At 36.9% G+C, this 25469-nt stretch overlaps 1 protein-coding gene across 1 annotated transcript in view; it reads right to left on the minus strand.

Moving 5' to 3' along the window:
• The window catches only part of FMN2 (formin 2), a 237273-nt gene that overhangs the window by 47556 nt on the left and 164248 nt on the right, over positions 1 to 25469 (minus strand). The window contains 2 exon segments of the mRNA XM_069484677.1: positions 6893 to 6944; positions 21905 to 21997. Of these exon segments, the coding sequence (XP_069340778.1) occupies positions 6893 to 6944; positions 21905 to 21997 (145 nt within the window).

The following is a 25469-nucleotide window of genomic DNA, read 5'->3' on the forward strand; positions in this document are numbered from 1 at the left end:
AATATCTACTGTGCTTGAAGCGTATTTTTCTCAAGTTGTACAATCCTAATGAATTTGAATCATGCTACTATGGTTAAATACACCTGATAGCCTCAATTATTAACCCTTACCCTTTCTATTAATACCATTTTTAAAAAATATAAAACACTGTAATCCTAGCACTCTGGGAGGCCGAGGCAGGCGGATCGTTTGAACTCAGGAGTTCGAGACCAGCCTGAGCAAGAGCGAGATCCCGTCTCTACTAAAAATAGAAAGAAATTATATGGACAGCTAAAAATGTATATAGAAAAATTAGCCAGGCATGATGGTGCATGCCTGTAGTCCCAGCTACTCCGGAGGCTGAGGCAGGAGGATTGCTTGAGCCCAGCAGTTTGAGGTTGCTGTGAGCTAGGCTGACACAACAGCACTCTCGCCCGGGCAACAGAGTGAGACTCTGTCTCAAAAATAAATAAATAAATACAAAACAGTGGACAAAATTGCGTATCTCTCCTTTCTTGCATTTTCTTCTTCTTCTTCCTACGCTACATGCATTTCAAGAACACAGTGATTGAGAATCCCCAGTAAACATGTCGTGATTTCATTACTCTTCTCTTTTTGCTTTTAGGGGACAAAAGTTTAGGACTTCTAACCTCTATTAACTGGGAGAAGAACGTAGCTTCTGGAGACAGTTTATTCTATTCTAGGCCAAAATGTATTTTTAAATATTCGGGTGGGAAAGATCTTCTCAACTTTATACAACAAAAAAGCTTCCATTTTTACAACAAAACTTTTTAAAAGGGCAAACATTCTTTGATGTTTCCCTTTTATTTATCAACCCAATCTGCACAAAAACATATTAAAACTCTCTGAAGCAGAAAGTCCTAAAGTCCTTCTGTTCTAAATGCACTAAAGCTAACAAAAACATTTCAGGAGACCCCACCACCTCAGAATATTCTTTTTATAACTTTCAAAGGCCACAAAATCTGCAAAGAGTGTCACGGATTCCCACACTGTTAAAAGTCACTGGATTTCCTAAAAATTTAGATCATGCAGCCACAGAAGAAAACCCATTTGTACAAAGAAAAGTGCTGTCTCTAAAACTTACCACCGTAAATCTTCCGGCAGGATCAGAAGTAGTTAACTAAGAAACCCAAATTGGGAAATAACAAACTCCAACGTTGATTTTACATTATCAATATTGTTAAGGGAATGATGTCATTGTTTGGGGCTTTTGCAAGGACATTCCATGTCACTTCAGTTTTAATACCAGGCTGGAGCCTGCCTGGTCGGCCAGCACAGGCCAGATAAACACAGACCTGTAGTCTTTCTATTCATCTCGGGATAGTTACTCAGAAAGATTCTGGAAAATATGCCTATTATGAACTAAACATTTCACTTTTCATTTTATCCATGTGCCAGAAGTCCATTCCTCGGATAAACACTTTACAAACTGACACTCTAAAAGTCACTAAACATGATAAAGTATGTGTGCATCAGTTCAGGACTGATTAAATATTTTCTCTCCCATGACGAATGAACAGTTACATACTATATGAAACCGTTGGCACCAACATTCTTTTTTTTCTTTCTTTCCTTTTTTTTTTTTTGTGTCTCTATTTCGCATGAAAGATTAATTTTCCATTTCAACTCATTTGTTATGCAATCTTGGCTTTGGCAAAATACCACTCAAGCAATATTACATGCAGAAATAGTATTTATTTTTTAAAATATGCGATGTAAAGTTCTTTCACAAATGTTCTTTCCTCCGTTACTATTTCTTGACTTCTGTTACTGGTGGTTTCCAGTTGCCTTTGCTATTATTTAAGTGAAATGAGGGAAGAGAGGAAACCTAGTGTATTCTAAGAATATTTTTTGAAAAGATCCTATGATATGTACATTAAGCATATTTTAAAACCATAAAGTCAAATCTTTACCAAACAATGTCAGAATAAAGAACATGAATTTATTTATTAGTTCTATAACTGTGCTCATTGCTTCCCCATTCAACAAACTGACTATCATCTAAGGGTATGATCAAAAGATTAGTTACATCTAATCTTTCTAGTTATCTTTAGCTCCTGCAGGAGAAAAAAAAAAAAAAAAAGACTTCTATTCTGAAACGTGTTTAAAAACAAAGTTTTATATAAAAATTTCAGTAGCACCTATGACCTCTCAAAAAATGCAAACGTCTTCAAAATAAATGTTTTAATCTGTAAGAAAAGTCACAAACTACCTAGAAAAAATCCCTTTTAAATGGTCAGAGTGGTACACACACCTTTGTTTTTACTCATAGAGGCTGTTTCAGTGTTATACTTTTCTTACCCTGATTTCCTCTGTCCAGAATGTCATTTCAATGGGCTGACAAAGGTAAGTTATCTAATGTAATAGCTGCAATATAATTAAAATTTTACATTTAATCATTTCTATCAGCTTTATTGATGTCAGAATTAAATTTAGTGAAATCAAAGCAACTGATAGCTAAAACAAGGTGTTTCTAAAATCTGTTCTTTTTCTATTTCAAATGTCAGTTTCACCCTAAAATATGGTTTTTACTTGTGGAATTTAAAGACACAGAAGGAGACATTCGAAAAAAAAAGTTAAAGTTAGCCATGATGGATAAAGTCGTAAAGATTTCAGAGTGTGGCCGAGTTAAGTCTATTTCATAAGTCTCAGTCTCATTATCCTTTAAATGTAAAGGAGCGGACCCTTATTGAACAAATTCAAAATTGCTGCATTCTCTGCCTAGGATGCGACAGAGACACTAAGCAATTCTGTGGGAAAATAAAAACAATCGTATTTGGTTTGGTGATACTTTTCCACAATTGAAGAAAGCCGTGTATGCTAATTAAAAATAAAATGAAAGCAGAGGCTGAAATAAACACGCACAGTGGAGATGTAGCCAACACATTCTGCTGAAATCCACCGTGTAACACAATATGATAGCTTGGCTTGGCCAGCGAAGCCATCTGAAGATGAGACTATGTTCATTCGATTTGCCTTTGGGTTCTGGGTGTGATTCAGGACTCATCTGGTCCAGCTCCCTTACTTTCTGGGAGAACGGAAGAGTTTATTCAAACTATTTATTCAAAAGCTATATATTTTTGTTCATGTGAAATAAGAGCTCAAAGTTCCATTTTTCAGATGAATAACAAAAATGTGTGAATAAACAGATGGAATTAGTGCATAAAAACTATTATGCCAACAAATAAAATACGAAGAGATCTGATTGGCTTTAAAAAATATACTAAGCCTTGTTTCTTTTGAGTATTTTTATTGATGAAAATTATTCTAATTATCCTAATTCTTGATACAAGTTTAGCTTATCCATTTCAATGGACCTGAAGGGCTAAGACTTTTTAAACAATGTATCAGAACATAAAGACAAACGAGTGTGCTTCCTTTCAAAGCAAGCTGATAGTGTGTGTGTGTGAGTGTGTGTGTGTGTGTGTGCAGCTTACAAAACATTTTCACGTGAGTAAGTTTTTCGGGAAGGCCTTTTACGAGTGATACATGGAGAAGTTTGCAAAGAACAGGGCATGCCATTCCTACGCAGCCCTAGCGGATGGAAGAGCCAGGCTATATTCCTTTATAAATGATGAAGTGGAAACCCAGGCACTTTATATGGTTTATCCAACTACAGTTCTGGAGTGGTAGAGCTGGGCTAAGAGGAAATGTCCTGTCCACCACACGATCCTGCCTTCTTCCACGATAACCTCAGTAAGCATGCGGAATGCTAAGTTATCTCAAAGCTTTGGGAAACTTCTCTTTTGGTACAGAAAAGGCTCTTCACTCACTATCTGAGCCTCCTTTGATCCTTAGGGCATCGGACAGCCCAACCCAGCTATCACAATTATCTGTAAATGGCTCAGCCATTTCTAAAAAAATCAAAGCACATAAATTTGTCACCAATTTGTCACTGGGTTTCTTGCCACAGGGTATAAAGTAAAACTAAACCATCTTGAGCTATAACAGCATCACTGAGATAAAAACAGAACTTCACCAGAAAATTCCTTTGACTAGAAGATATTCATACAATTCAAACGTCCCCGTGTATTCTGTGTCCCATAGTTAACGGTAATGAAAGGTGGAAAGATGAAGATGACCCACTTTGTGGTACTTAAACCTGCAGACCAAGTGGAAACAATCTGTTTATATACCATCTTTACCTCCAAAATGCATTTCCTCTGGCTTACCATAACATGCTATGTAGAACATAATAACTATAATAAAAATAAAAGGAGAGATGGAAGACTGGAAAAAAATATGCCTAAATACATATTCCTGGCTCTTCTCTCCCCTGGGACTTTGCTAAGACAACAAAAATATTTAGAGAGAAAATGGAGTGAGGCTTTGTGTATTCATGCAATGCACACGTATATGTTTTATTTCAATTTTTATTGGTGGTGGCAGTGCAGAGGGGATTCAGACTCAAAAGACTATGGGATCAGAAATGACACTGCCTTCCTGCATAGAATTAGCACTGATTATTTCCCAGGTTACACAGGACAACTGAGAAAATAGTATAGAGACTTACTTCTTTGGGAAAATGTCAAATGCATATTCACCACGAGTAGATTCATTTCAAGAAACCACTTTCTTTGCTCATCCATAAGATGCAATTCCTCATCTATTTAAGTTTCATCGTGAGATTGTAGCCATTCGGTCACATCTTCAGGCTCCACTTTTAATTCTAGTTCTGTCGCTGTTTCTACCACATCTGCAGTTACTTCCCCCACTGAAGTCTTGAACCCCTCACAGTCATCCATGAGGGTTAGAATCAGCTTCTTCCAAACTCTTCTTAATGACATTTTGACCCTCTCCCATGAATCACAAATGTCCCTATTGGCATCTAGAATGGTGGATCCTTCCAGGAGGTTTCAATTAACTTTGCCCAGATCCATCAGAGGAATCACTACCTATGGCCTTACCAAATGTATTTCTTAAATAGGAAGACTTGAAAAATGAAATTACTCCTTGATTCATGGGCTTCAGAATGGATGTTATATTAGCAGTCATGAAAACAAACTCATCTCCCTATACATCTCCATCAGAGCTCTTGCATTGTCAATGAACCTGGTCACCTGAATATGTTGAAAGAAATCTTTTCTTCCGATGAGCAGCAGGTCTTAAGAGTGGGCTTAAAATATTCAGTAAACCATACTATAAACAGATGTGCTGTCATCCAAGCTTTGTTTTTCCATTTATAGAGCACAGGTAGAGTGGATTTAGCATCATTCTTAAGGGCCCTAGGATTTTCAGGATGGTCAATGAGCACTGGCTTCAACTTAAAGTCACCAGCTGCATTAGCCCCTAACAAGAGAGTCAGTTTGTCCTTTGAAGCTTTGAAGCCAGGCATTGACTTTTCCCCTCTAGCTATGAAAGTTCTAGATGGCAACTTCTTCCAAAAGAAGGATGTTTCATCTACATTGAAAATCGGTTGTTTAGTAGCCACCTTCATCAATAATCTTAATTAGATCTTCTGGAGTCCTTGCTGCAGATTCTCCATCAGTACTTGCGGCTTCACCTGACACTTTTCTGTAAGGGAGTCGGCTTCTTTCCTTAAACCTCATGAACTGACCTCTGCTAGCTTCAAACTTTTCTTGTGCAGCTTCCTCAACCTCTCTCAGCCTTCAGAGAATCGAAGAGAGTTAGGGCCTTGCTCTGGATTAGGTTTTGGCTTAAGGGACTATTGTGGCTGGTTTGATCTTCCATCCAGACCACTCAAACTTTCTCCATATCAGCAATAAGGCTCTTTTGCTTTCTTATCATACGTGTGTTCACTGAAACAGCACTTTTAATTTCCTTCAATAATTTTTCCTTTGCATTCACAGCTTGGCTAACCATTTGGTGCAAGAGTCCTACCTTTCAGCCCCTCTTGGCTTTCAACACTAAGGCCTAATCACGTCTAGCTCTTGACTGAAGGTAAGAGATGTGCAACTCTTTCTTCCATTTGAACACTTAGAGGCCATTGTAGGGTTATTAATTGGCCAACTTTCCTGTTGGGTCTCAGAGAATCGGGAGGTCTCAGGTGAGGGGAGAGATGGGGGAGTGACCAGTCAGTGGAGCAACGGGAACACACACATTTATCAAGTTTATCATCTTACATTCACGCAGTTCATGGTGCCCCAAAACAATTACAACAGTAACATCAAAGATCACTAATCCCAGATCACCAGAACAGATATACTAATAATGGAAAAGTTTGAAATATTGCAAAAACTACCAAAATGTGACACAGACACACGAAGTGAGCACACAGTGTTGGGAAAATGTTGCCACAAACCTTCAATTTGCGAAAAAACGCAATATCTGCAAAAGCACAATAAAGTGAGCACAGTAAAACGAGGTAGGCCTGCATTTTTGCGTGTGTTTATATACATGTCCAATTGATTCTGTTTCTCTGGAGAATTCTGACTAATAAGAGAGAAGGGAGAAGAAGAAATCATTTAGGCAGAGAAGCAGGGAGACTGCTGAGATAGTTTTCTATGTTCACCCATGATTCCATGTCTCCCATTCTGGAAGTGAAGGTACAACCAAAGGAAGCTCGTGGCTTCTTACCTAGACTTTACTTTTGAAGGTAGAAATTCAATAGTTTTTCATAACCAAACTCTGAAACAGGTTCCTGCTCTTTTCCTTCTTTCTTGTATTTCCACAGTCCTAAACCCTATTTGAAAGAGAAGGTGCTAAGCTATTCACGACAATTTGGTATTTAGCAGAATTATACATCACCCAGCATCACAAAAATAAAATTCAGAAATTCATTGTGACATTAAAGTACACCATTTTATTAGATTTCTTTTCATTGTATGCTTGAAAATAAAAATTGAACAATTCCTTCCTTCAGATAAAATATACTAAGCATTTTACAAGCCTATTCCTAGAAGAAATATATTCAACAAAAGTAATTTCTCACCATTTATGTGTCTCTGCCAACGAATTCTCCTCTGCCTCTTGGTCAATTTTAGCTGAAAATGCAAGAAAAGTATATGAGATGAGTGATAAACAGCTATACTATCTCAAGCAAGATATGACCTAAATAATACACAATTTTAATTATTAATTACAATGTGCTCCAACCAGTTTATTTCAAATCTATAAATGTCACAGATATAGGATTAAAAACATTAAATTTAATTACATTGATTCTATTATACTGACACGGATATGTTACATAACCACTCAAAAATTTCATATTCTAAATAATTTCTTTAAATCATTCATATTCACCTGAAAAAAGAAAACACTAATTTCATAGTTACATCACGTGTGTCAGTATTCAAACACCAACAATTAGCTGAAAATAATTCCCTCAAGCAACGGTGCAACCAGTAGGTGAAAAAACTAACCAGAACCGGCATGAAATAACGTTCTCAGTTATGGTAAGAATTCGGAACACATTTCAACAGTGCCCTCCACACCTGAGCACAGGTGAACAAATCACGGTCTGCTCTGAAAGAGGAGAAGGTGATAATGTACCCATTTATTTGCTATCATTTTTGTCTAAAAATAAAGAATGGTCAGTCTGACACAAACCCAAAGATCAAACTGGGAAAGAAGATTAAATCAATGCTTCAAATTCCTTAAAACACCATAGGCACTCTTTCGTGTAGAATAAGTATAGCCGTGACTTCAAGTTTTGTTGACAAGCGAGCATTCTAGGAATCTACCCCACCCATTCCCACTGACCTCCACCCATATATATTTGACGTGAAAGTTTCAAAGATACTTTTATTTCATGCAATGCTCTCTGCTATTTTCAGTCCATTCTATTGGATTTTAATACATCAGTTGTGATCTGCTAAATTGATTTCATGACTCACTAACGGTTTGTGACCCACAGTTTGAAAATCACTGAGCAGATCACAAGACAAGAAGAAAAAAAAATAGACTAAAAAGATCCTGGAACTAGTGAAAGTAGTCGTCTTTTTATAATCATTCCCCTTTGGGTCACACTTGTGGCCATTTGAGGAAATTAGGAGGCAGAGTGGAACAGGGAAAATTGATTATAAAAAATTGGAACTGTGCATGAAACAAAAGCCACAGTGACTTGGGAATTGTCAGTGTCTCTATTACTACTTAAAACACAATAGTACAGTGTGGGCTGGTTAATGTTTTACAACCTCAAGACAGCGTTTTTGCGAAGGTCTGTGCAGTATCTGAAAAGTCATAACCGAGTGTTACGCTGCCCCTTTTTGCCAGGATTTTCAGGATTTAACAGGGATCATTTGAGCTGGCAGCAAAGATTTTTTTTCTTTCTTTCTTTCCTTTTCCTTTCTGTACTTCAGACTGTTTACATAAACTTACAGGTCAATTGTTAACCATTAAAAAACAGAATAAATGTTCTATAGTTTTACTTTGAAAAGGCTCCAACATGAACACATTGTCTTACAAAAAAATCTGCGCTGAGTTGCCTAACATAAAAAAATGACTTGCTTCCAGAAACAACTCTAGAGCCACATAAAGTTTGTCTAAGAGAAAATAACAAAGCACCGCAATGCACCCTTTTTTCAGGAAGGATATTTTTCCAATGCCTTTCCCGTGTCTTTTTTGTTGTTGTTATTTGTAAAATACACAGATTAAGACTGTGACTGGAAGAAAGAATTTCTGGACTATTTTAGGAGATTTAAGTAAATGATTTATGAAACTTAAAAACACACTATGGTAGAATGCGATGCCAGAGATCTGTATTTTATTCCTGATTCTGCCACTAAAGTTAGCCACGTGTGACCTTTGGCAAACAGATGAATCTGTTAACATGTAAAAAATAGTTAGCATAGTACCGCCAATAATTAGTAGGGACTTAATAGATAAATATCCTTTGAAAATTTTGGACTCGAAGAGCTGAACATTTGTGAAGTGATATACATAATTATGAGCAGGTCAACTGCTATTTTTATTATATTCCAACATATGCAATAAGAAAACACATACAGCTTTTCTGGAAGCAGAAGCCCCCAAATTGTGGTGAGTAGAATAAAGTGAGTTTCATTTGTTCATAATGATTCCTTTTGATGTGCACCAAAAAAAGCTCTTGCTTCATTGCATGAGTAAGTTTGGCTGAAAAAAATACTTTAATCCAATGTGGCAGAAGCTTACCCCAGAGGAACAAAACATAAAAACAGGCCCTCTCACCAAACCTAACAGCCATATTACAATCATAAAGACAAATTGGAATAACACAAAACACTTAATAATGCTCTACTATCCATTATTTTTACATGATTTTGAAGCTAAGGGGATTTGTGTATTCACACTGTAATCAGCTTTGATAAACAGTCAAATGAGAGATCAAAGGAAGGACATTAGAGTACACATTTCAGCTCTTGACATGGAGTCAACAATTCAATGAACCGAACAGTTTCCCTTTGGATAGCAATTTTAGGAAAAACTGTCTGAAAAGTTGGGGTGCAACTGAGTGTTTGGGGAACACTGAGATACCATTTTCCAAAATGCTGCTTGTATAAAAGCACCATCAACGATTGCGTTGTCACAATTCTTTTAAATACACTCAAGATGTTAATTTATTGACAAATGCAGGATGTGGTTGTGTTCTGTAGTGAGGATGAACCTACCACGCTGGAATAAAATGTAATTTAATCAGTGAAAATTAAGATATTGTTTGGAATAAAATAAGTCTGCCATTCACTTAAGGAGCATGCAAACTAATTACATGCCATGAACAAAATCTCAGAACAGCTGTGTTTTTCGGTCTGAGTAACAATTTTGATAGGCTGTGTGCCACCACTGTTAACATGCACAGACTTCCAAAAGCTTTGCTTATGGTGACACAGAAAATAAAGCGATTTTCTACATGCAACATAAATATCTTATTGTTAATTATTTTATTTCCTGACCTATGTTTTCCAGAAATATAAAAAATATTTTCTATTAATTTCTAGTGGCAGTTTGGTAAAGTGCTTTTGAAAGCCAGCAGAACTTTTAGCAGCAGTTTCCTAGATATTTACAATCTGCTATCAATAAACTTTATTAAAATTAAGTACATTACATTAATTATGGAAGCAAAGATATATAACTTCAAGTAAGATTAATTTCCTCATTCGTTAGAGTATATAGCTTATTTCATTTTTGACATATCAAATTAGGATGGCAGACTTCTAAGTCATTCATAATCAAGATAACTACAGAAAAGCTTAAAAAAAAAAAAAAGCATTTCAAATAGATAAATAGGCACAAGGCTTAGTTTGCAGTGATCTTCTTCACATTGTCATCAAATCACCTGGGCTCTCTGGCTATAGTTTCCCAGCCAGTCTAGAGCAGCTTCTACAGAAGCATTTGCATGACTCCTGCACAAACCACAACGCAAGAGCCTCCTGGATCTCTAGGAGGAACCGCCTCTCCCACACCTTGGACCATAAAAGCTACACTTTTGAGGGGTAAAATTTTACACTTGCAAGGTGCTCTGACCTCTCTGTCTCTCATTTTCAGATCCCGCTAGGACCAGTGTCTGGGGCTACATTGTGATATTTAGAATCAGACAAACCTAGGGTTGAATTCCAATTCAGCCAATAAGTTGTGGTAGATTTAATTACTCTGCTAATCACTTTGATGTAATAAATTTCATGCACCATTAAACAGGGCAATAATTTTTTTTTCATTGAGTTGTTTCTTGATTTAACAATATGATGCACAGATCACCTAGTGCATAATACTCTTCCTGTCTTACTTCCACGTACGTCATTACTACGAAAAAGGGTGGGGGTGTGTTGCTTCCAAAAAGTGAAAAGTCCTGCATTGTAGGAAGACCACATATCTTCCTGTTAATTCTTCTACACAAAATCCAGATGCAGAATTAAACACATGCTTTGATGGTCCAAGACCTTTTTAAAATCAGGGGATAACTCTAAAATACATTTAATAGATTTTCTTTTTCTAATTAATCTATGTGTGTAGTTGTTTTAAAAGGCACAGAATGGAGAATTCCACGATTATAGTGTAGCTTCTTAGCTTTTTTTTTAGACATAGCAGCAAATGAAATTGCTACAAGAGAAGAACTTTTGGTATATTTAGTGAGAACCTGCTGAAATCTAAAACATAAAATGACTTTTCTTAACAAATAAATGAATGCTCCTTTAAAGCAGACCTTTTTAGTCCAAAAATACTATGGGTGCCCATTCCTATCTTGATGTTTGAGATCCACCGCCAAGAAAACTTTCTGAGATCGAGGTACTGAAAGGAGAATTAGAATGGAATGGAGTGACAATCCAGACAGCGAAACACAGCAACCGATTATCTGCTGACACTAACGGGAAGGAACAGGATGATGTGGTAGGAGAAAAAAGGCGGCATTAAAAAGTGGTTGGTACTGACAATCTTCAGAGAATATCAGTAACTCTTATTTGAATAGACCTAGAACTGCAGAGAGACAAATGCTCCTTAGAGAAGTTGGTCGGGCAATTCCTGCACCTCAGGAACAAACTGGGCCTTAGATATTAGAACATTGCAACTGTTATTTTAGTGATATTCTCTTTTGCTCCTCACTCCTCCCGCCTCCCCCCGCCCCCCCCCCCCCCCCCCCCCCCCCCCCGCAAACCTCAGTTGCTAAAGATCTGCAATTTGAAGCAGACAAAGCCTGTGGTTGGAACGATACTGTCAAAGAAATATGGAACTTTTTAGGAGGCAGCCTTCATTTATTTATTTGGTTACCTTTCTTTCCATCTATTTCTTTCTTTATTTTAGGATCAAGGCATAAGATTACCTTTTAGGTCTGATCCTACCGGAGACCATTGGCTCAGACAGTCTTATGCCACTGAACATGCAACGGGATAAAAATAGCCTTTTCATGGTTCCGTTTCAGCGCTTTGGCATTCGGCGATGTCTCCTCCCAGGGCGCTAATACTTCCCTCCCCGAAAAATCTCTGCCTCGACAAATATTTTCTGGTGGTTGCTGTCCTACTAAGTTACTATTTGGACCCAGTGATTAGTGTCTGTAGTCGCTGTCTGGCTCCAGACGCTTTTGCAATGTGAAATATTTCTGCTGAACTTGTTCCAAACGACTGTGAGTAAGCAGAGGCACGGAACGGACGCCCTTTCTGATCTTGGGCTTTCATGAGGGAATACCACATATTCCCAGGTAATTGGAGACAGAGTTGCATTTGAGTAATATCAGATGGAAAGCAATTCAGAACCCTTTCATCTGCTTGTCTAGGCTCTAAATCTTTTCGCTATTTTTCCTTTTATTTAAAGTGTTAACTAGTTTTTGTTTATAATTAGCTATGAATGTGCATTTTCAGTTGCTTTTAAGTGCAGCCAGTATGGGTTATTTTTTAGACAGGCGCAGTGCCTTTCTTCTGAGTCATTTCAAGTTGTCATTTAACTGCAGATATATTGCTTTAGTTTTGAGGGTTTTGAGACACTCCTCCTTTTGACAATGAACTAAAAGTCAAATAAATTTAGGTAGTTTATACATGTCAGACAGGCTATGACTATCAGAGTATCTTTCCTCAGCTAACAAAAGAAATAGCTAAGTCCCAGTGCATTCCCCTCCTTTGGGCTGCAAATGTTCTTAGGACAATAAAACAAATGCTGTGAAATACTCCTAATGAGGAAGAAAGACAATATCTGTGAGGTCTAAGATTACAACTTGCCCTTTGCGATAATTCGCAGCTACCTTTTATTTAATACTGAGGGTTATGTCAACTTTAGACATGAAAATATATACCCATTTGTGTCTCCCCTGCAATATTCTGAAATGAAAGAAAAGAAAAAAATATATAGATGTATATAAACATAACATAGAGGTGCTTACTATTAAAAACTCTAGAACTATACACTCAATAGAAAATGATGCATATTTCAAAAATTTGATTTATGTGGCTTCTGGCCAAACCTAAAAACTACAGGAAGGCCATGTGCTATTATCACCCAGCCTGATGTACTTATCGAAGTGGTCCTCAGTGAAATTCCTTTCTAAATCTTTATTTTAAACCCAAATTGGAAAAGACACGGAAAAACATGATACACATCCATGAGTTTCATGTACTGTAGACAGTACAAGGTAAAAGAACTGGAAAAATTTTCCAATTAGAAAGTTGTTAACTCCACCTAGGTTTTTTTTTTTTTTTTTTAATACCACATCATACCTAAAAGCTATATACGACTCCACCTACAGGCTAAGCAAATCTTTCATGGACTTTCATGAATGTAGCATAAAAATAAAGGCATGCCTTGGACCAATTCCTTTCCAAAGAAATAAAAACCCTGTTGAAGAAGAGAAAGTGAACATATTCACTTCCTCATGTTAAGCTGAACTTAAATTAGGATCCTAATTAGGATCCAAAAATCTCCATGCGCCTTTATCTAAAGATATACAAATCCATGTTTTAAGACAGCTTTCAATATTAAAAGCAATACCTACTAATTCCAACTTGTGGATTCAAAATATCAAAACCCAAAACTGCTTGAAATAAAAAATCTGAAAAATCAAAAAAAAATTCTCCTGATGTGTTTTCCTTTCTTCCTAAATTTACTTGCCAAAACAATACTTAAAAGCTAGGATGTTACAATCCTAGAAACAAAAGCCACATAATTTAACATCACAGTATTTCCACAAACATTTGAGCGTCCAATATGTTTTGGATGCTTTGTTAGAGACTCACATGTAGGCAAATATTATATAGCATTCCCCTTCAAGAAAATGACAGATGGGGAGAGATATACATAGTCATGCCTATTGATGGTACGGAGGTGTTTCAGTGGGAATATTAATAGAGATGATGTTGATATTACCGTTCTAATTCTTTCACATAATAACCCACAATAATAAAATCCTACAAAAAGACACTATAATTATTCCCATTTACTATCAGGAAATTCGCAGTTAAAAAACCTGCCCAAGATACCAGAAATATTAAATGAAAGAGACAGGATTCAAGCTCATGCAATCTGACTCCAAAGCCATAATAGTGAAAAGTTAGTTATGAGTACAGTTAAGTGAAACACCCACTTGCCTACCGAGAGAGAAGTCACTAAGGAAAAGACAAAGGCAATATATTTGAGTTGGGACTAAAATGATGAACAAGCCTTAGTTAAGTGGAAAAAGAAGCAGGGACTAGAGAGGGTCAACAAGGAAAAGTAGGGAAAAAAGGTGCAGAAACAAAAGTACGCTATAGTCCAGGGTGTCAAGAAGAAAGCTGTAAAGGAGACAAGATCAGAAATTTAACAGAAAATAGCTGGCAAAACAGCTCTGCACAGAGGCAGGTCCAGCCTGTTATGATGTGACATTATAACAAGCAAAGGAGAGTAAACTGTATTTAATTAATTTTGGAAGACAGGGTTTCACTCTGTCACCCAGGCTGGAATGCAGTGGCTTGAGCTCACTACAACCTTCAAATCCTGGGCTCAAGCGATCCTTCCGGCTTAGCTTCCCGAGTGGGTAGGACCACATGTACGCACCACCACACTCGGCTAAATTTTAAATTTTTTGTAGATATGGGGTCTTGCTATGTTGTCCAGGCTGGTCTTGAACTCCCGGCCTCAAGTGATCTTCCCACCTGGACCTCCCAAAGTACTGAGACTACAGGCACGAACTACCATTGCCTGTCCTGTATTCAATTTAAACTAGTGGAAACAGACTTCCACGCCTACACTTGAATGACAAGAACCAAACTTACCCTCCTGCTATAATTAAGTAGAAAACTGGATAAAACATATGAAACAGTAGTTTTCATGTATTGGACAACAGGCAGCACTAAACTCTAATCTCTGTTTCGCCCTTCAGTCTTCCTGGATTTCTGTATGAAGGCAATTTCCAGATCATAGGCCCTGGGAGGAAGTGCCCAAATGAGCCAAGCTGTCATGCAGACTGGAGGAAATACAGATAGGAGTTTAGGGAGACTGAAGTGGCTGAAAGGAGGATCTTTTCTGCACTGAGGTCTCTAAGTTTCGCGGAGTGTTAAGCAAATGACACTTAGAGATCCAAGCAAGGAACCACCTAGGAAATGTAAGCTCAACAATTCCCAAAGCTTTTACAGGCTCAAGAGAGGTTTGAAGTCTAAATAGCCACAGTGGAGAGCTAAGGAAAAGACAAAAGTCTTAAGATCTTCAAGTCCAAAATTTTCAAACCAAATTTATCCTGTGGCAGATATCACTAACTACTTTCAAACCCAAGAATCTAGGTAAGACCTGAGAAGTATTCCTCAAAACAGGGCTCTAAAAAGCCATTATCAACTTATCAGAATGGGCACATGAGATGAGACCATTCGCCATCTGGGTTAGATGACATCTCTCGTAAGTTTGCATGCTTTATTGACGTCTCACTAAGATTTCATTCACGCAGAGAGGGGCAATTATACCCACGCACTCCACCATGCCTTGGATCTATGGCTCATAAGTGTTGCTTATTCTCAGAGGAGAGACACGTAACCAGCGACATCCTACATGAACATACTTCCTCCATTCTTACGTTCCCAGTGGTCCAAATGCCCAAGTAACACCTAATGAGAACACGGGTCCAGAAAACTTTGTCATTTTAAATGTATTAAGTTATGACTATTTCCCTGTGAATCAGCCTGTTGGTATTTCCTAAATAACCAATAAGTGGACCCTTGGGTTTCATTACACCAGAGTTGCTTTAACAAAAAAAGATTTAGAATTTTAAAAATCCTAGTCAGGAACTCGGTTTCTAGCTGACTTTTCTTCAAAAAACTAGAAAGTTTCACATCAGCCATGAAGGGTTCTGCTATAAGAACACAACAATTAGGTCATGAGTCATCGTCATGGCAGAATTTGAGTGCCCAGGACCTAAGGAAGAAAAGCTCAGACTTAACCATTAAAAAAAAATAAGAAATGCAGTTAATAGTGCATTATCTAACATGGAAGGCAAATAAGGAGATATTTTTAAACTATATATTTTAGATATCTGATGTAGTACAAAACCTGTTAAGCTCTGTATCTTAAACATATCTAGGTTTAGGTTTGAGCATTCATGCACTTTAATAATCATGATACTGCCATAATTCGATCTTTTCCAGAACACTGCAGGTTATTAAGGGGTTATTGGTGATTGTCCTGTAATAGAATGACAGCGACAAGGAAAAAGGAGACCTGTTAGGAAGGTTAGCATAAAAAAAGAGCAAGCTGATTTGGGGCTGGGATAATGCAACCAGGGCAGTGCACCTAAGTAAGGAAAGTCCTAGGACTCAGTAAAGACGAGGGAGGGAGGGAAGGCTGGGAGGGACACGGGGGAAAGGGAGACGTCAGGAGTAAGGCTCATATTTGCTTCTGACCCAGCAAGCAGCTCAGCATTTAGGAGTGTACTGCACCAGCATGCATCGTGAAACGTATACACATTTATTCACTAGAATCCTTTTCTTTTTTAAAGCAATGTTGTTGGAGAAAAGGTTGAGAAGTAGAGAAATGAGCAAATAAGTTTTGGTACTTTTTATAATGAAATACTCTAAAGCTATTAAACAAATGCACGGAAACACAGAATTATTTCAAAGATATTTTAATTGAGAAAAAAAAAAAAAACCAAGATAGACTTCTCTTGTCAACAGTACTATGGACTAGTTATCAAAAAACTTTTACAACAAAGTGCATTAAGAAAAGCTGGATTGAAGTAAAACTGAATGCATGGCTGAGTTGGATAGAAAATAAGGAAAATTCTCGGAGGCCATAAAAACAAACAGGAGCAGGATTCCAAAGAGGTGTAAGCCAGCATTCCCCTGGGGCATCACTAAACCCAGCAACCTAGAACTTGAGTTTGAAAGGCCACATAGGAAAATTTTGCACGGCCCTGGAATCCTCCAAAGGACCCAAAGAGACACCTTCAGAGAAGAAATGGAAAAGCATCACCTCACTACATTAGACATTGAGGAAATATGTCCATCTTGCCAGTGGCTCTGGGTGGAAGGGGAAACTCTCCCGTATAAGAAACCATTACCCCAAATGGGCCATTGGGCCCCCATGCACAACGTGTGATCCTAACATGCAAGGCAAGAATTTATTTTAAAATAGTTTTGGTTGGTAGTGCCTCCTGATGAGTAGCCAAAACAAACATATGGAGAAATAGAAAAACATAAAAGAGCCTGAGAGAAAATTTAGATTAAAAACAAAGAAACAAAAATTGGACCCAAGTCGAGTTGTCAATGCAGCAAGGAGAGAGAGGAATCAGAGGCCTCCAGACGGCTGAAAGGAATTTACTTTGAACCCAGAATTTTATAATTAGCAAATATATCTCTAAAAAACAAGCACAATAGACATTTCCACACAAAGTGTAACTTGTAAAGGGTGTGAAGAAGGAAAATAATCTTAGCAGGCAGGCATAATATGAAGGAATGGTATGCAAAGAAAATGGCATTTGGTTAAATTTAAACTGAAAAATGAATGTATCAGACGATAATAATTCTATATTTTAGGAGCTTCAAAAAACATAAAATGAAACTAAAACACTGGAAAAGAATGGCATATAAATAAAGGGGTGAGATTAGTATTAAAACATGCTAAGGACTTGTATTGTTTAGAGGGAATTAAAAATAGCAATGTTAAACTTTGTTAAAGAATTGTTTTAACAGAAAGAAAAATGCTGCCTTATCTCACTTATATGGGTAGTCTAAAAATAAATAAATAAATAAATAAACAAACCCCAAACCAAACAAACAACTCGAATACATAGAAACAGACTAGACAGGGTGGGAGGTTGGGAGAAACACGGAGATGCAGAACAAAGGGCATAAAATTGCAATTATGTAGCATAAATGAGCCCAGAGATCTATTGTACAGCATAAGGACTATAGTTCATAACATCGTTTTGCATACTGAAAGTCTGCTGAGAGAATAAATTGTAAGTACTTTTACCATACACACACACACACACACACACGCATGCACAGGTAACTATGTGAAATGACAGATATGTTCATTTGCTTGACTATAGTAATCATGTTACTAGGTATATGTGTATCAAAACACTATGTGCATACCTTGAAAATACACACAAAAAGAACTGTGTCAAAATAACAAAGGCATACATTAAAAGGATAAAGAAACAGAATATAACTTGCAAAGTAGCAGAGGGAAAAAATAAAGAAGAAACTCTTCAATCAATTTGTGGTAATTTGTTTACAAAGATGCTCAAAATAATTCTTTCTAATGCTCTAATCATGTCCCTTTGCAAAATGACATTTCCACTCTTTCTGTCCATATTACACTGCAGGTACCAGCCAATGCAGCACAGCCAGAAAAAAACAAATGGAAGGACAAACAAAATCTAGAAAGCAAAAACAAACAAACAAAAAAAACCCGTCATTATTTGCAGTGATATCTCCAAAGAAAACCTTTAAAAAAATCACATATTACATTAAGAAGAGTTTAGCAAGTTTATAAGATGGAATATCTTTAAATAATAGCTATTTGAATTTTATGTATCTTCAAAAACAGTAAATGTAATTCATAAATATATTAGAAGCAAAAAATAAGGTCTTTAGGAATATATCTACGAAAAATGTGAAGACCTCAATAAAATTTAAAATTTTTTAGACAGATGTTAAAGGAGATACAACTAAATGCCAGTCTATACCATGTTCATAGATAGAAAGCCTGGATATCGTAAAGACGTCAGTTCTCCCCAGTCTGATCTACAGACTGTAGGTAACTGTGTCAAAATCTTAATAGATTTGTTTTGGTGGAACTTGACAACTTAATTCTAAAATTATATAGCAGCATAAATTACAAAGAGGCATAATTCTCCTAAAGAGGCAGGAGTCTAGCCTTTCTACATTTCAAGATTTATTAGAAGGCCACAGTAAGACGGTAGCAGGTTTTGTTATGAGGACAAATAATGGAAACAAAATACTATAGAGAAAACTAGGCTAACAAAATACCATAGAGAAAACCCAAGAAAACCACACATACATATATGGAAGATGTCTACATGACAGAAGGCACTGCATATTAGAGAAAAGATGGCTTATTCATTACATGGTACTAAACAACTAAAACGGCATTATCTGTATGACAAAAAATTAAATTTGACTCCTATTGAAGATCATAGGCAAAAATCAATTTCAAATACACTGAAGGATTAAATGTGAAAGCAAAACTATGATATCTGCACAGGAAAATAAAGGACACTGTCTTTATAAATTTGTAGAAGGGAAGGATTTCTTAAAGCAAAAATTATGCACCATCAAGGAAAAGGTTAATATCACTACACAGAAATAATGAAGAAAAATGAAAAGACAAGCTGTAGAATGGGAGAAGTGTTTGCAGCAATTTATCTGACCATGTTTTAATGTTCTAAATATATATTCCCTAATAACTGCACAAGTATAAGACAGGCAAATTGTTAGAAAAACAGCCAAAGGACTCACAAAGGCATTTCATAGAAGAGGAAATAACTATAAACGTGAAAATACACTTCTTAGAAATAATCAGGAAAATACAAATTAAAACCTCAATGGGATACCATTTTAAAGAGTAGATTGGGTCAAAAGAATTAAATCTAAGAACCAAGTGCTGCCAAGGATTTAACACAATTGGATTCTGGCGGTAGAACGTAGATTGGAACTAATTACTTTCCTATCAATAAAGCACTTTGGCTTTACCTCAGAGGCTGAAGATTCATATATGCTGTGCCCCAGCAAATCCTCTCCTAGGTTTGTACCCCAAGGAGAGAATACGCATGTACACCAGGAGTTGTGAACACAAATGTTCATATGAGCATTTTTCTGTAATAGATAAAAAGGGGAAAGAATGGGGGGCAGACCGGAGGCCATTATCTCAGGTAAAATAACTCAGCAACAGAAAGATAAATACTGCATGTTTTCACGTATAAGTGGGAGCTAAATAATGTGTGCACATGGGCGCAGAGTGTGGAATAATGAACAAAGGGGACTGGAGTGGGAGGAAGGTGGCAGGTAGGTGCACGATAGGAGGTGGCTTGGTGGGTACAATGTGTGTTGCTCCTATGATGGACCCACTGAAGGTCCTGACGTCACCACGATGCAATATATCAGTGTAGCAAAATTTCACTTGTACCCCACGGACGCAAATACAAAAAAATTTATAAAAAAATATTAATGAACAAATAAACACAGAACACTTCAACAGGACCAGAGACGAAACAAAAAGCCACTTGAAAGTAGTGGAAGAAGAGCCACAAATAAGAATACAGCATATGGGTTAGTATCCTTACAGCACTGATGTTTTCATTTAATTAAAAAAGTACAAAAATTGCTAAATTTCAATTGCATAGCAAGGAGGTCAAAAGATCTTTCTGGAAGATCATTAAAATCTGAATAGATACTCATCCATTTAGCGTGACTGGGCCATCCTGTCTTCCCTACGAGTGAACTACTAGACAAATTCTAAAGGACTCTACACACTCTTTGAATCATCATAAATATTACCAAAGATATCATATATTAATGACCATGTGTGGTTTGAAAACACAATTTTTTAAATTGCAATGGGTTGCAAAATATAATTTTGCTATTCATTGGAAAAAAATAACAAAGATTTAGTCATAAAAAAACAATCTCAATGTCTGGTCTACAAAATACAGATTCAGAATATTACCTAATAAATCACATATAATGTGGGAAACAATATGAGTGACACTTGTTTACATTTTGGATGTGGAACCCAGCAAACTGCTTGACTTTTTTAAGTCCTAGGATTAAGAACTCCTTTCTTCCCACAAGCCCAAAATGAGCATTCCACGCTTTTACCTATATTATTTTCTAAAGTTACAGATACATTTTTTAAAAGTTACATATTCCTGATCCTAAAACCCCACTGGATGGAAAAAGCAGAACAGTTTTATTCACCACTAAGAGGGTCTTCTACTATATAACCACAGGACTAATGATTTTGGCCAAAGGACTTTGTAGGAATCAGTGAGTAGATTTTCCACTCTAAATCATGAGGACCTCAGGATTTGAAAATGACAATCACTTTGATTTATGAATCTGACCAGAGTTCTATTTCAATCTTCATGATTATCGTAAATGATTAAATCGTATTTTCCCATCAAAAAAAAAAAAAAAAGCTGTGCTTATTAACATTTGATCAAATTGTAGTCTGACTCATTCATTGTAAATCATTGTTAATGACACTTGAACAATCTATAAAAACCTAACAAACAGAGGATGGAGCCAGTCTTCAGAGGGCTACTTGGCCTCGGTCTCATGCCATGCCAGCCTCCAGCAGAATTCCTGAGCAGTAAGAACTTTCCCAGGGTAGGGCATGACACAGATCTGATCTTCAGTGTAACATTCCAAAACTGAAATATTCTGAGTACTAAGTGCTTTGATATAATTGTAAGTTTCGATAGTTTCAAATAGCAAGACTTTTAATAGATTTTTTCTTTAAAAAAAAAAATTTTGTTTATTTAGTATCTTCTAAAATTTGCCAACTCTGCTTATCTCATAGGGATGTAGGAAGAGTCAATGAGATAATATTTATAAAGTTTTTAACCTCCTTGGAAGAGAGGTGTTAAATATCCATTGGTAATAATGTATCCTATTAAAAAATAGCAAATAATATTCTGAAGACCTGAAAAAAAAAATCAATATACTCTGTTCTTTGGGTACAATGTTTTGACAAACCAAATCAATACCAGATTGACCTGAGGTCAGAAGCATCGTTAAAACTTAAAAGAATATCCAATTCTCTACCACAAAAAGCATAGAATTTTTAAAATGTCTTTATAAATATGAGCAAGTTTAACTAATATCTTGTGTGTTTACTGTCTGGCAAAAATCCAATAATAATGAGTATTATCCACAAAATAGCATGTTTAGCTAATTGCTAGCCTCTCACAATTCCGTTACTCATGATTAAACTTAATCTGTTTTTCTGTAATGTCAAAATAATCCCCTTTAAACCAACGTGTAATTTTTAAAAATTGTCTTCTGCCTTGGTGCTGAAAAGCGAGGAAACCATAACACATCTCTACAAAATTTACCTTGAATAATAAATTGTTCCATGTTTTCTTTGAAAGGCTGCATGTGCTCTTTTGAGGAGACCTGGTATACTTTTTCTGCTTCAACTTCACAGGCTGAAATTAGAGAGAGACATTGTTTGGAGTGTCACACTGTTAATGGAGCATTCAATCTTAAAAACATATTAGCTAATGGCAGAACCACTCTAATTGGCATATGTTGTATACATATTTTGGAAACATCCAAATACTGACATGACAGGCCTATGATCAAGGCTTCCTATTAAAAGACTGTAAAAAGAAATTCTGTGTAGTCTATAATCTCAGTCTGATTAAGTCCAAACCAATAGTTTGAGCAAGGTCCTTAAAGTCTAAACCTTAGTCTCTTCATCTGTAAAACAGGCATGATACTAAGGCTTACTTCATAGTACAGATATAAGGATCAAATCTGTTAATAGATGTAAAGTGTTAGAATAGCACCTGGCACATAGCGATATAATATGTAACAATTTTCTATCATTGTCATTACCAACTGACTTCTAATATAAGTTTATTCCTAATTGAAGTCCAAATTCCTGAAAAATAACAAGTAACAACACTGGTGGTAATGTTAGTATAGCAACCAATAATTACAGCACATCTATTGGATATCAGATACATTTTATCCATTATTTAACTTAATCCTTAAAATAAGCCAGCAGAAATTATTACCCCTGTTTACAGCTGAGGAAGTCAAGGCTCAAATAAGACCCTAATTTGCTCAAAGGTTCACAGATAATAATTAGCAAATTCATAATTGAAATTCTGACCTAACATCAAAGTTTATACTCCTTCCCTGCTACGGATTCTTCTTGGGTTAATTAAGAAGTATCTCTAAGAATATTTCTGGAGAAATGCCTGCCATTACGGTGACAGCAATAAACCTAAGCCAGACAGGAAGTAATCTGAAACTGAGAAGTATATAATTGAAAGACAAAACTTTGGATAGAGACACGTGTGATGCAAGAAAACACATTCTCACTACAATTCTCAAGATAAGGTTGCCGATTCTCCAAAGAGACTCTGTAACTGCACTTCTAATATATTTTCTTTCTCTTATAAAGCTGTATTTTCCTCTTATTTTTCCCCTTCCAGGTCATTAGCTTGTCTAATCAGGGGAATACAGGAAGGCTGTGCTGTTAGCATACATTTTCCCCATCAGACATAAATGACAATTTGGAGTAATGAAATCTAAGATCGGTGTAGGCACACGTAGGTTCTCTTCACCCATCAACCCCTCAAACCCCATTTCTGCCTAGGTTACTTCTCACAGGCTGCAGGCTGGTGACTGTCCAGTCCTTATCCCTGAGCCCAGGTATCTCAAAGCTACAGACTCGCACATTAAATGTCCACCAATATCAAACACTCATTGTTTTCAACACACAATTCATCACAGCCTTCTCTAAACATGCTACCTGCTAACTCCCTTTCTCCCTATGTTGGTGGCACCACCACCTAACCTAAACCACTCAAGCCAAAACAGGACACTTAGCCCACTATATCTCATGCACACAGAGTTAAAGCTGTTATTTACTGAGTACTTTCTATGTAACAAAGCGCCTTACATGTGTCGTCCCATGCAATCCTCATAAAACCCTTTGAAGTAGGTTATTAATCGCTTGCTTTATATCAGGGGGAAAAAAATGAAGTACAAAGAGACCGCCCACATTTACACAGTTCATAAGATGAGGGGGTGGGATTCGATATCAACTACTTCCCTGTATTAAGGTTATTTGTGATTGTGTCTCTTCTGCCCCAGTAGACAGAGCTACTTAAGAGGAAATGCATCTCAGTTCCATTTGTAGGTACAGTGCTCGACTCAGGCAACCAGCTGTAGTTGGATGGGTTAGCGGCTGGATAAATAACTACCCGAGTGGAAATAACATTCTAGATTTTGGAATCTAGCAGACAGGGTTTAAATTCTAGTTCACCCATCAAATGAATTATGCCTTTTGAGTTAGGGTTAATTACCTCTTGGGACCTCGGTTGCATCATCCGGCAGTGAGTGTAATAAAATCTCTAACATTAGCGCGATGATGAGCCAAAACGTATGGAAAATGCCTGAAACTCAACTTGGGATATATAAGTAGGTCCACCAAAAATAGTAGCTACTGCTGCTATTGTTTCTACAAGACCAGCAGGTGGAGTTCAGCCTAGAGGAGTCTCAGAGGCAATACAGGAGCCGTTTTCAGTGTGCTGAAGTGTGGAGTCGTGGATGAGTGGGTGTTGACATCCTGTGTGTTGATCCCGAGGAAGGAGGAAGCTGAACGAGCAGTGAGAGCGAGATTCTGGTTCTATGTCAAGGGCATGGCTAATGTCTAGGGAACTCCTGCGGTCAAGTAACCTGCCCTGTGCGATGGTGAGCACTTCATTGCTGGAAGTAGCCAGAAACTAGCTGACTCCTTATCAGAAACATGGAAGGGATGGGTCAGATGACGAGACAGCTGCAGGCAACTTCCTATGGGCCACATCCCTTATGGCAGCCCCGTGTAGCCAGAAATTGTTTTTTTAAAATGTCTCCAGATGCATAATAAGGACAAGTTGCATCACTTAAAGGAAATGAGGTCGAGATTTATGGGCCCCTCTTACCATTGCAGTGAATTATTTCTGGCAAAGTCAGGTGAACAAATGTTCCCAGAGGTCTTTGAGCAGTTTCTGTTATAACTGCTAACCAATCTATTCACACATGACACAGACATTGATCGACTATCTACTAATCCAACAGACTGCTTCAGGCGCTCTGGCTACTGCCATGAACAGAACTGACAAAACCTCTGTTCCCAGTGAGCTTGTCTTCTACTAGAATACACAGTCTTTAATTATTTCTCAATCCCAATGAGAAAAGTAAAAATGCTAATAATAGCCTAATGTCTAATAGCTCAGGCCAGCATGGAAAAAAATAAAACCCAATCTCTCACCTGGTCCGATTTTCAGAGCTTAAAAGCCAGAGGCAGGCAAGATTAACATCTTGACTGTTCATCACAATTATTTCCCATTTATTAAATTAGAAAATGGAAGTAATAGTGATCCTTTTCTTCATGATGCTTATCTACAGAGTACTGAAGTCTAGGGTGCTGTATGAACACCCTAATCCTAGGAACTTGCTGAATCATCTAATGGGTCTGGTGCCTTTAGGGAGGATTTCAGTAGCTAGAAAAGCAGACTTTTACCACAGGCTGACCGTGACAGTCTTCTAAATGGTACTGAAATTTCTCTGGGTCTTCATTTTTACTCAGTAACTTTTGAGAATGTTAAATAGATAAGAAAATGCATGCTATAATAATTTTCCCTCAGTTTTTTTTTTTTAAAGATTTTTGTGGTTTAATTTTCCCTTCACTTTACAAATGTCCTTTGCCCAACTGTAGTTCAACTAAATGAACTGTAGTCTTAACATAAATGCATACGAAACAATTTTTTTTCTATTACTTCTATCTTTTCCCCTTAGCCTACAGAATTTTCTGTACACAGTGAGAAACAAATAGAATTTCAGATCTAGAAAAAATGTAAGGTCATTTCTGCCAGACCTTCTGCCGCATCTCAACTGCAGTCC

Source organism: Eulemur rufifrons, chromosome 11 (genome assembly GCF_041146395.1).
Source record: "Eulemur rufifrons isolate Redbay chromosome 11, OSU_ERuf_1, whole genome shotgun sequence".
In the NCBI taxonomy this organism is placed as follows: Eukaryota; Metazoa; Chordata; class Mammalia; order Primates; family Lemuridae; genus Eulemur; species Eulemur rufifrons.